Source organism: Monopterus albus, unplaced genomic scaffold (genome assembly GCF_001952655.1).
Source record: "Monopterus albus unplaced genomic scaffold, M_albus_1.0 scaffold98.1, whole genome shotgun sequence".
NCBI classification, from domain to species: Eukaryota; Metazoa; Chordata; class Actinopteri; order Synbranchiformes; family Synbranchidae; genus Monopterus; species Monopterus albus.
This window is the reverse complement of record NW_018127978.1, coordinates 1,320,081-1,332,442: the sequence shown is the minus strand read 5'-3', so window position 1 is coordinate 1,332,442 and position 12,362 is coordinate 1,320,081. Positions and strand designations below refer to the sequence as shown.

At 45.6% G+C, this 12,362-nt stretch overlaps 2 protein-coding genes across 5 annotated transcripts in view; one reads left to right on the top strand and one right to left on the bottom strand.

The window, feature by feature from the left end:
- Positions 1-420: 420 nt before the first annotated feature.
- Positions 421-12,356, bottom strand: diras1a (DIRAS family, GTP-binding RAS-like 1a). Of its 4 annotated transcripts, none has more exons than XM_020609134.1 (4): positions 12,232-12,356; positions 4,572-4,753; positions 3,529-3,699; positions 421-1,502 (listed from the first exon to the last, which is right to left on the bottom strand). In XM_020609134.1, the coding sequence occupies exons 2-4, from the start codon at positions 4,707-4,709 to the stop codon at positions 1,212-1,214; spliced, it is 600 nt and encodes a 199-aa protein (XP_020464790.1). In that variant the 5' UTR covers positions 4,710-4,753; positions 12,232-12,356; the 3' UTR covers positions 421-1,211. The 4 variants fall into 4 exon arrangements, with proteins under 4 accessions (XP_020464790.1, XP_020464789.1, XP_020464793.1 ...); XM_020609133.1 differs by lacking the exon at positions 12,232-12,356 and adding an exon at positions 8,270-8,453; XM_020609137.1 differs by lacking the exon at positions 12,232-12,356 and adding an exon at positions 7,999-8,241.
- The window catches only part of apc2 (APC regulator of WNT signaling pathway 2), a 35,620-nt gene continuing 35,381 nt past the window's right edge, over positions 12,124-12,362 (top strand). The window contains exon 1 of the mRNA XM_020609130.1: positions 12,124-12,175. The gene's annotated coding sequence lies outside the window, so the exon portion shown is untranslated. The remainder of the gene's footprint in view (positions 12,176-12,362) is intronic.

The window sequence follows — 12,362 nt, the reverse complement described above, 5'->3', positions numbered from 1 at the left end:
CACAGATCCACACTTCTACTGCTGGTCTATCAGCAGCCACGTGTTGATGCTAACAGCTGTTTTATCCAGCGATTCTGGCAAAAATCATGGAAGCTTCCTGATGTGCTAACATGAGTGTCTGCTGTTTCCGCTGCAGTCTGTCAGCTCACCAGAGCACCTGCTGCAAACAGTCTGTAGGATGAAGAGTCGTCTTGTACATAGGCATTTGTCTGTGACAGCAGACTACCTACAGTAGTAACCTTCTCTTCCTTCCAGCATTAAAAGGTAGCATAGCTGTAGAGCATCATTAGCTCTCCATCTATTTGTGGGTGATAGGTTTTGTTTTAGGGTAAGATTATTTCTGATTAAGATGAACTCTGTCCTGTTGTTGAATGGACTGAACCTGCAGCAAGAGTTGTGATTTCAAGCAACAAATCACTGGTCTTCAGCTGGAAATTAGAAGCCATTGTTTGAAAAATGTCTTCAGGTTGCACAAGAGCTCTGCATCAGCAGATCCCAATGTTTCCTGAATAATTTGTTTCAGGTTAGGCTAGTTTTGTCTCATTGTCTTTATGTCAAGCTTGGCACTCTGGGTTCATATTTGTGTATTCTAAAATATATAAAGTGGCCAGTGGGAAGAGAGTAGAGTGTAACTAATGGATGAGCCATCGGCCCTGTGAGCTAACAGTCTGCACTGTAATGGATGAAATAAAGCAAAAAATGTAGTTTTCAGGTTGAGTCTGGATCTGAAATTTGGTGGTACCAGTTGGAGTGGGTGTGAAAGAAGCATTCTTAAATAAGAAAAATGTACTTTCTCAATGAATATGGTGTGACAGGTTGTTGAGTAAGTAAAGGTTGATGATTCACAATAAAACCAGTGAAGCATTTCTTCATCATAAGTTAGTGATGTTAATGGAGACAGTAGTTAGTTGGCTGTATATATTTATTTAAAAGTACTCTGGAGCCACAAACACAATCCAGTTCAGGGCCACGAGGAGCCTGAGGCCCTGGTATAAATATTCCAGTTTTCGTAATGAGTCTCATAATTTTATTTGTCTGGGCTTCAGTGTTGAAACAGGTGGAGGAGGAGAGCTACAAAAGAAGAAGACCTCTGTTATTGGGAGTCGAGCTAAAGATGGGAGGGGGAGTCTCTATGGGACTCATTAGTAAACTCCCCCTTCCTGCTCCTCTGTTTCCACATCCCTACAGCAAGTCCTCTGCTGCTGCATACTCTACATGACGCTGCACTTCCCCTTCAGCTTGTCGGCTCGCTTCTGTTTTCCTGAGCGTTTGCCGTCGATGCTCAGGCTCATGTCCCTCTTCTTCTCCAGGGCCAGCAGTTTCTGGAACAATTCCTTCACATTGGAGTTCATCTTGGCCGATGTCTCCATGAAGGCACACTTCCAGATGGTGGCCTGAGCTTCGCCTTCCTTCGTTTCCACTTCACGCTGGGCCATCTCATCACTCTTGTTGCCCACGAGCATGATTGGAATGGACTCTACACTGCCTTTGATGGCAAGAACCTAGAGGAACATGGGATCAAGTCAGTCAGGATGGTATCTCTGAGTACAAGTTGTATTATTGTTTTTATTCATCTAAAAAGTACTTTCTAAGATTCAGTCTGTGATGTGGAGTTCCCCAAGGCTCCATCCTCAGATCTCCCCTGTTCTACATGGTCCCACTACCTCAGATGAAAACTACAAATCCTAATGATCTCAGTGAGGTTTCCAGACTAAAATAAACAGAATCATACCTCCTCCTCTGTTGTACTGTAGGAAGAAATTGTTACACAAAACAACAATAATCTTTAGGGCACACAGAGTGCCATATCATACAACTCCAAATTGGAAAAAGGTGAGACGGTGTATAGAATCAAAATTAAAATTGAAAACAGTGATGTGTAAATCATCTGTGTCCTGTATCACATTGAAAAAACTCCAGCAGCACATTATTTGATGTGAAACCTCATCAATTTTATTCTTTGTTCAAAATAAACACTCACTTCATTTCTGATGCTACAGCATGTTTCAAAAAAGTTGGGGCAGTTGCATTTCAGGGCCAGTAATGAGGTAAACCAATGAAATGATGATTCCATTTGAAATAGTTAACAAGTGACTGCAATCATGACTCAGTACAACAGTGGCGTCCGGGAAAGGCGAAGCCCTTTGGAAGCAAAGATGGACTGAGGACCGCCAGTGTGAGAAAATTATTAAAATGTTTAAAAGCAATGTTCCTCAAAGAAAGACTGGAAGGGATTTGGTTCTGTCGCCTGGAGGGATTTCAGTACAAGGGCTGAGCCTAAGCTGGATGACCGAGTTCTCCAATCCCTCAGACCGCACCGCATCAAGAATCGTTACTCTTCTATCAGCGATATAACCACATGGGCTCAGGACGCATTGGCTCACCTGTGTCAGCTACTACAATACGTAGTTACATCCATAAATGCTGCTTAAAACTGTGCTGTGTCCAAAGGAAGCCCTATGTCAACAGTGTCCAGAGGTCGACTGCCCTGGACTCAGAGGCATCTGGGATGGACCATCACACAGTGGAAAGGTGCACTGTGGTCAATCAGCATCTGGCCAATCAGTGCTTCAGGTCTTTTTTGGAAGGAATGGATGCCGTGTGCTGTGGACCAAAGAGGAAAAGGACCATCCAGACTGTTAGCAGCAACAGGTCCAAAAGCCAGGGTCTGTCATGGTCTGGGGTTGTGTCATTGCCCTTGGCAAAGAAGAATCTTTATTTTATTGTCATTGTAACATTGTGACACGTACAACAAAATTCTTTGTTTGGAGCTGAGGGGCCCCGGGCCACTGTGTGCCATCATGGGCAACTTGGGCGGTTCAGTGTCTTGCCCAAGGACACTTTGACATGTGGACTGCAGGCATCGAGAGTCGAACCTTCAACGTCCAGTTGGGAGACCACTGTTCTACCCACCCCACCACTGTTGACCCCCCAAAGGTCACTGGCACTTCTCTGACAGCTCCATTAATCCTGAAAAACACACAGAGATATTGGAGCAACATGTGCTGCCTTCAAGACAAGAATCTTTATTTTATTGTCATTGTAACATTGTGACACGTACAACAAAATTTTGTTTGGAGCCAAGGGCCCTGGGCCGCTGCGTGCATACGCGCTGCCTTCACGAGCAACTTGGGGGGTTCAGTGTCTTGCCCAAAGACACTTCGACATGTGGACTGCAGGCACCGAGACGCAAAACCTCAACCTTATGGCGCATTTTGAAATACAAACTGGGTCAACGAAGACCTAGGACTGTCACACCTTAAGACTTGTTTGCAGGAAGAATGGGACAAAATGACACCTGACTCACTTGATCACTTGGTGTCCTCAGTCCCTAAATGTCTTTAAGTGCTGTGTAAAGGAACGGCAGCATCACACAGTGGTAAACGCTTTACTATGTAAATGCAGCACTGTTTTCAGTTTTAATTTAGATTTTGCATAATGTCCCAAATTTTTCTGATTTGTGGTTGTACAACAAAGGCTAATAACTGAGCCTATGGGCTGCCTGTCATCTAGAAGCTAAACTCAGACCTGTTGGTAGATGGGTTTGAGCTCCTCCAGCGATTGGCGGCTGGTGATGGAGTAGACCAGGATGAAGGCGTGGCCTTTGGAAATGGACAGCCGCTGCATGGCGGGAAACTGGTGACTACCTGTTGTGTCAGTGATCTGCAGCGTGCAGACACTCTTATCACAGCTGATCACCTGCAGAGATGCCACAGAGACCACAATTACCATCAATAATTCAACCAGTTCATGAGTTTTAATTAAAACTCTTTTAAATTCCAATCAGGTGAGAAGTTCAGAAAGATGAACAAGTGTTTAACAACAACAGTTTTGCTCCACCTTTTCAGCCCAGAAGCTCTAGTAACACTCAAACTGACATCATAAACCACTCCTTACTTTGCCCCCCATCTTGTTTCCTGAAGCTCTGACATGAACTACAGATGCCTGGTTGGGACAAACTGTCCAAAATGCAGTCTCCAGTCTGAAGCTAGTGTTAGCTGGCTAACAGTAAACTTGTCAGTCCAGTAGAATGCTCTGGTTCCTGGTGATGTGACACAAAACACTGACATTACACAAAGCTCCAGTTCCTCCCAAATAGCTGGTTTCCAGTGTCTCAGTGAGGTTCTGGAAGCTGTAATTATCACCACCATAATCACAAGAAAAGGACTTGTTGATGCACTTGGTATTTGAGTTTTGTCTCCTAATAACACATCCAGAAGGAAGAACACCACATCTGAATCCAGTCTGAGCCCTCTGGCTGCTTTTAACCCTCTCCATGTCAAACAGCCAAACCCATGTTAACCCTGGTTGTTGCTCTTTCTTTGTTCCACTCTCTCTGTGCAAAAGACGCCACCTCTTCACTCTGGCAGCTGCTGGTTCAGACTTTTAGCCGGCCACAGCTCCTCCATGGCTGTTTGACATGACCCTTCTTCTAACCTTGCCTCGGTGGCAGGCGGGGCTCATTTACAGACCAAAGACAAAAAAAAAACAAAAACTAATATTTGACCAATATTTTAATTAATAGAAATCTGAGTTAATGCAACATTAAAGTGCCTGAGCTTGCATCCTACCTGTCTGTAGGTGTCCTCTACAGTAGGGATGTAGGTGTCTCTAAAGGTGCCTTTAACAAACCGAAGGACCAGTGAGCTCTTCCCCACTCCGCCGGCTCCAAACACCACTACTCGGTAGTCGTTACTTTGCTCGGGCATTGTGGGAGTTGGAGTTCACCTGCTGCTGATAAATAACCTGTTCACTGGGGAAGATATAAGAAGGGAAAAAATAGCAGAAATTAAACAGAAATCATTAAATGTGACACTGTGAAAGATATTCTGTCATCCTGCAATTATTTTTCAGAGCATGCTAGCTTCCGTGTCTTCACACCTCAAGTGTTAGCATTACAAGCACTGTTTGTAAACAAACAGCAGACTGCGGGTGTGAGGGGGGAGCAGCCCCTCTCTTCTCTAAACAGAGACCGACCGAGAGAAAACACAGTGTAGAAACAAAGCTGGACAGTCGGCATCAGCCCTGGAGGCTACGCACAGTGATACGAGGTGCACCGCTGGTTAGGTTCCCGTAGTGGAAACGCAGCAAAAGTCTGTTTCCACTCCACTTTACCACATTTAATTTTTATCGATAGGGCAACTTTTCCACTTTTGCTAAGTGCAAATACTTTGCAATATTTCAAGAATTTTTTAAAAATCTGCAGTGTTTCCACAAACTGACAATAAAAACTGCTGGGTGGAGACCCACCTCATGTGAACAGCCCTAAATGGGTTCTCCCAGCTATCGACCAGAACTGAACAGACATTTCTGGTGAAAGGTCTTCAGCTTTTTGGATGCTTTCCTCAGGAGGACAGAAACACTGCAAGGAGACCCTGCCGCTGAATGTGTCCATCATCACCGCTCCATATCTCGACTGCAGTTAGTGACTGATCAGTAGTTCACAATAACACACCTGGCTCCTGGCAGCAGCCATTGTGTAGCCACAGGAGCATCTGAAAGTACATGCAGTGTGTGAGAGTCGTCTGGTTGCCAGGGCAACACAGGCACACAGCAGGGATTTATACACTCAGAGTGCAAACATATCATCATCGGCAGGGCAGTTGCCATGGTTACCCGCCTCCCCACATCATTTGACGTCACTTCCTGTGCGGAGGTGTGCAGCAGGGAAAACACCACTGACTGAGCAGCAGCATGAAAAGTACCAAAATAAACCTGCTCTCATCACAGACACACAAGGAAGGATGGCACGATAAGTGACCAGAGTCGGTTTAAGAAAAGTCATGTGGACCATCGTCGATTGTTACCATCTTCACAGTCCTGCCCTGTACAAGATTAGGCAAGACCTACTTTAACAAGAAAGGCTGAAAAACACTGAGACGAACCTGCAGTGAAGCCAGGAAAGTGACAGGACGCAGTAACACTGAGCTTTGAGTTCAGTGATTTCCTTCTAGTTTTAAAGATAGTTCATAGTGAGATGTAACTGTTGTGTGAAAATGCTCATCTGACATAGGAAAACCAAACTCCACACCGACACAGAGGCCTGTCGCTGAACCAGTGTGGCGACAGGAGACCCCATTGCTGTTGTAATGACTGGCACAGGGTGGTGCTGCTGTTAGTTATGGTGTCCCCACCACCATGGACGTACACACAGCTGTCACTGGATCAATGTGTCACTGAAGGAAACCTAAACACAGGATCTCAGGCAGGTTCTACAGCCTCCGCTCCTCTGGTTTCTCACTGGCTTTATGGAGATTTGTCACACTGAATCAGATCAACATGTGTTTCATGTCTGTCAGTTCACATCTCACTGAGTTAGGAATGATTTTGAGTCTCTTCCACTTCAACCAGTATCTCTGCCTCTCCTTCAGCCCTTCTCCCTGGGGAGACTTTTCTCTTTGTCCTGCTGAGTGTCCAGGTCTGTCCCAGACCACATCCTGTCATTTCACCAGGGTTAAAATGTCGTCCTGAACCATGAGTTACATTACCGAGAAGCACAGTGAAGATTTTACTGCCCCCACAGCCATTTATTGGAAACAGATGGCCTCCCATGTTCTCCCCTGTGCAGCGGTGTGGCTCACTGGGGGGGGTTAATAGTTGGTGGACAGCAGTGGAGGTCTACGACACCGAGTGATGAGCTGGACCAGGGTCTGGACTCGCACACATTATGGTGAGGACACCACATTCACTGGTGCTGCTGGTCTCTGGACAGGGGAATGACACAGACGTACAAACTCACCGGCTACATCCTTCAGATATGTCCACACATGCAGAAAGACATGCGCGCACACAGAGCAGTTTTGTCTCCAGCTCTGACAAAGACTCCCAGTGGACCTGCAGCCTCCCAGCACAGTGGTTTCTTCCAGTGTAACAACAAGCTGCAGCTTCACACATTGTTCTCACTCTCCACTCAACAGCTCCATGCTGCATTCTCCTCCTCCTCCTCTTCACCTTCTTGACTCTGTCAGGGTTTTGTTCTGCATGTTCCACATCAGGTCACAATGACACTGTCAAGCGCACAGAGACACAGAGCAGAGCCACTGATGGTGTAAAACCATTTACTGGCATTTATTTATCTTCAACTCTGGTTGTATAGAAATCATTAAATGCCTCGTTTCCTCCAATAGATTGTATTTGCCGTTGTCCTGTATCTCTTTTATAACTCAGGCCCTTTCTGTATAGAGTTCTCCCTGTGCCTGTGTGGGTTCTCCAGCTTCCTCCCACAGTCCAGAGACATGCAGCTTAGGTTGACGGGTGACTCTAAATTCCCAGTAGGAGTGAGTGTGCAGCTGTTTGTCTACATGTCAGCCCTTTGACAGACTGGAGACCTGTCCAGGGTGGACCCTGCCTCTCGCCCAGTGTGAACTGGGACTGGCTCCAGCCAAACTCGGTCAAAACGTCACATACTAATGTCACATTGTACTGAACAGCTGCACAAAACGTCATTCATTCATCTCTCTAATCATTTAACTCATGTCCAGATTAAACAACCAGTCAGTGCATCAGTGTCATAAATAGAACCTTCTTTATCTTTACTTCAGGCTGCCTTACCTCTTTTGACAACCACGATATTTGTGTGTTCTAAAGTCAAAATTGCATTTTAAATGTAATGTACTCCGAGTGCTCCACAGTGTGTTTTATGTCACACTTTGGTTTGGAATAATATTAGCCTATTATAATATTTCTATATATGTATGAAAGAGTAAAATTCTCATGTTGACTTTTCTTCTAATGATCCCGTTACAATACACAGACTGTGTGTGCGCTGTAGTAGAGTATTACTACAGTATTGTTGTGGTGACAGCGTTCCTATGAGGTGTAGCTGCAGATAAACACAGTACTCCCACTGTACCTCCTGTACTTTAATATGCACTTGTTCTAATAATCCTGGTGTCTCGAACCCTTTTAGTGATGATGATGTCTGTCGTGCACGCTGGCGTCATGACAGACAGACTTCTCCATCCAACTCGCGCACACACGCACACGCACTGCGCTGACCTGCTGCTTTGTTCTCGCGTTCACTGAGCTGCGGCTCCGGGCTCATCATGTCCTCGCATCGTGTTAATCACTGCCATCGACAGAAAACTCGGCCCAGGCACGCGCGCATACAAAGCTTTGATGAACGTGCAGAATCACGCGCGCGCACATGCACACAGTGATGCAAGCAGAGCCCCGGCAGCTCCGAGCCGGTCGGTAGAAGCAGACCGGAGCGCTGCCGCCCGGCTGCAGCCCGCGCTCTCCCCGCTGCCGGTGTGTGTAGCGGACTCACCGTGGCTCTGCGGATCCTCGGTCTCTGTGTGTGCGGGCTTTGTCTACTCCGGCGGCTGTGAGCATCCTGAACCCTCCGCTCTCTGACTCACATCATCATCATCACACCTTCTGCCGACCAGCGCACATCGGACCTCCTCCTCCTCCTCCTCTTCCTCCCTCCATCACCATCTCCTCCCTCCTCCGCTACGAAAACACACTGAACAAGTAACAAGGCTTCCGCTCGGGTTATTCGCCTTATTTTCGCAATAAAAGCCCCAGAAGCCCACAGAACTCCCAAAAAAATCCTTGCACATGTGAATCTGGATCCCTAGGACCATTATGTAGAAAGAGATTCAGTTATTATTTGTCGAATTTGACCTCGATCTAGTTCTAAGTTAGGTCTAGAAAAAGGTTGGCTAGGGAGAATGAGTCTGTCTCAATGACCCTCCCCACTTTGTCAAACATCTGCACACTTTGGACTGGGGGGGCTGGGGGAAGGCACGGGTCAACGCTGGTCACTCGGGTTCCTGTGCACTGTCCGAGACCCAGAGTAGATAAATGTTATTCTGATTTGGGGTTAAATAACGTCTGTGTCATGATGGTTTTGTTTGAGCTGGTTAAGGTCATTAAACCTTTAGGTTAGTAGGAAACCTCAGATTTGGCAGTAATCCGAATTGGCTAAGGTTAGGCACATGTCCTTAAATGGTTAACCCTTTCCCCATTGTAGACTGATGCATGACATTTGTGTATTTTTGACTAACAGGGGATCCCAAGAGTTTTGTGTGTGTGTGTGTGTGTGTGTGAATCTGTAAGCACACAGTGAGCTGCAGGATTCATTTGAAGACGGGGGAATCTGACAGAATGCCCATTGGAGTCCTTCACTTCTGTGAGTGCCTCCCCCATCTTCTTCAGGTGAGTCCTGTAGCTCACTGGCAGGTAAAGGCTTCATTGCCATTTCTAAAACCTCTTCTGCACTGAAATGTCTCATCATTTTTGCTTCCTCTCTTTGCTCCAGGTCTTTGTCCTTCTCTGCTAATGAAATGACACCTCAGCCAAGATGTTTGTTCATCTTTGGCTGTGAAGGCAGTCAGGTGCATATACACACTAACAGTTGTTATTCATTTTGTTTTTGAGTACAGCAAAGGCCGGAGGTCATGATTTACTCAAGCACCTCTTCAAAGACACATGGAACAATCCCTCAAAACACACCCTTTTTTGAGCCCTGAAATGATCAGTGTGTGCTTACAGATTCACACACACTCTCACTCGCCCACTCACTCACTCATCCACCTACCCACACACACACACACACACACACACACACACAAAACTCTTGGGGTCCCCTGGTAGTCACATGACTCCATTATATGGCAAAAATACACAAATTTCATGCATCAGCCTACAATGAGGAAATGGTTGAATCTGGTGAATTAGAACAAAAATGTCAAATACCACTACTTTTCTTCAAAATGAAATGCTACCATTACAGAATGCATGGTTTTATACTGTAGTGGGAGTGAGATAACAAAATGTGGTTTCAATGGAAGTCAATGGTGCATTTTTGGCCACGAATGTGTCAGGAGGGAATATCTGGCACTACATAAAAAATACTAAAGCAATCAAATCAATTTTGTTGCTAGTCTTTGACATATCCAAGACTCTACTCACCACCAAAACCCCATCCTCCTTCTACTATTTATTATATGGAAAATAACTCATTTTTGGTGGATTTATGAAATATATATTTAATAATTCAAATGAATGACTGGCATTTAAAGGGTAAAATCATAAGAATGAGTGAATGTTTTGTAGTTTTGAAATAAAAATATGAAAAATGAATATTCATATTTTGTATATTTTTGGCACGAATGCGAAAAGAGGGTAGTACAATTAGGTAGGGCACAAGGGTTAAGGTTGAGGGTTAGGGGTCAGGACTGTTTCCCTTTTATTTTGAAAGCTAGGCGGAAGTCTTGTTTTCAGCTTCCAGCCCATCGTTATCTCAGCATCCTCCTCCAAAGTAAAAATACATTTTCCTTCCATCAGCGTCACTCAGACGCGTCATCAACATAAAAAATAGAATAGGCTGAAAACACATAATAAGAAATGACTACAACCATTAGTTCTTTTAGACACTGATGCCTGCCTACAGGCTGCTGTAGTCCTGGCAGTTACTGGGTTTAAATGTCTACAGGATTAGTTTTAATCATTCAGAATAGCACTATGTGATGGTGTCATTTGAATGAAATGCCAGTTACCCCAACCCTACTGGTTACTGGTAGCTGCTCATAACACTGATGAAGTATTAGAAAAGGTTGTTGTCGTTAGATTATTTCATTTCTAATGTGGAAACCAACATCAGGTTGGAAATCCACCCCACCAGGCCACACCGACTGTTTTGTTCTGACTTGATTTCACCTGTTGGGTTAGAAATCCCTTTTCAAGGGGTCTTGCCTGACCTGGTCACCCGCAGACCCCTCACACCTGCACATAACCTGTGTGCAGTGGTCCCACTGCTTTCAGCTCTGTGTAGTTATGCCCTGCCAGCTCCATGAACCTGCTTGAAAACAAAGTTTTGATCGATTCATATGAAACAACTAAAAGTAACTTATCATTATATTTAACTTAAACTTGCTCAACCTACTTACACACAACAGTTTAGCAGTTTGATGCTTATATTCCACACATTTATAATTTCAAATTTTTGTCCTTTACAGTTCATCTTGATTCTTATTCTGCCGTCTGTTGTACACCAGTCTTTTAGCACAGCCACACAGATTTCACTGCACCAACTGTAGGAGTCAAGTACATTTGATATGCAACAAGATCAGCATTTTAATTTTATGCAAACACGAGATTAACAAAACAGCACATCCCATAGTGAAACGGATCTGATTAGATTCTATTCAGTTTCCCTGAGAGCAGAGTGATGACAGTTTCCAGTGACACCCTGTTCACACAGTGCCCAGTACAACCAGTCTGCTCCTCATCTTATGTAATGGACAGCTGGCAACTCAGGGCAGTGACTGATCAATAGCTGATTGATTACTGACATATGACGCAGTGGGAAAACAAAGGTGTGGGTGATGATAATCTGAAATGGTGACATGTAGCAGAAATGCCTCCATCCTCTGTGAGCGCCGCTGAACACAAACAGTGTCCTGTGGCTCTCTCTGGTGGAAATGTGGAGAACCGCAGACAGGAGACGCCTCCCAGCAAATAAATAGACTGGGAAACAAAGCTATGCCCCTGGCAGATGCACCGCCCGGATCTACACCCATTGTTATGTTGCTGAGCACAAACTCCACATATGAACAGTGTGTGTTCAGTGGGTTGTAAAGAAAAATAGGACAACATGAAGAAAGGGGTGGTGGAGCAGCCTCAGCAGCCTCGCTCTCTCTCTAATGAGAAGAACCTCATTACTGGGTCCAGCTGAGGAGACACTGGACCAGAACTCAGGGCCCCTGAAATCCACCTGCACCCCGTGCTTGGAGAGCTGACCCTGAAACCCTGAGCCTGCAGACAGCCAGTCAGCTGGCTTAACAAAACTGTTACCGAGACACAACATAGCAGAGAATGGAGACGACATCGCCATGGCTGTGCTGTTTGTGTCACTGTCTCTGTCAGTCTGGTATCTCAGTGTGGGAGGGGTGGGGGCCTTATGCAGGTCTGAGCCCAGGGGCCCATTGTGCCGTGATCCGGCCATGCCTGGGCCCTGAGGAGGTCGGATGTTAAGCCCAGACCTGTTTACTAAACGAACAGCACTGCTGAAATAATTGGTTGTTGTGCCTGAGGAGGAGCTTATTTTCACCGCTGTCGTCTGGTTGTAGTTTAATCAAGTGGTGTAAATAAATAAATAAATAAATCTCTCTCCCACCCTCCCTCCTCCTCCTCCTCAGCCATCTTCAGCTCTTCTCGGAGTCATGAGGTAAGAACCGACCGCTCCTTCTCTTTCTGCTTTTAACTCACATTTATCTCTTTTACCGTTTATATCCTCGGTTAACCCGGTCTGCCCCGGTCCTCCTGGGCTGAGTCGGCTCGGCTCGGCCCGGCAGCCAAACGCTGCGACCAGAGACAAAAGGAGCGGCTGTAGGGAGGGAGGCGGCCGGCGGTTC

Excerpts from the sequence above, each read along its gene's own strand:
- diras1a (XM_020609134.1), bottom strand. The coding sequence starts at position 4,709 with ATGCCCGAGCAAAGTAACGACTACCGAGTAGTGGTGTTTGGAGCCGGC. Across the intron at positions 3,700-4,571 it reads TAGAGGACACCTACAGACAG|GTGATCAGCTGTGATAAGAG; the intron begins GTAGGATGCAAG and ends GCATCTCTGCAG. Across the intron at positions 1,503-3,528 it reads TCAAACCCATCTACCAACAG|GTTCTTGCCATCAAAGGCAG; the intron begins GTCTGAGTTTAG and ends ATGTTCCTCTAG.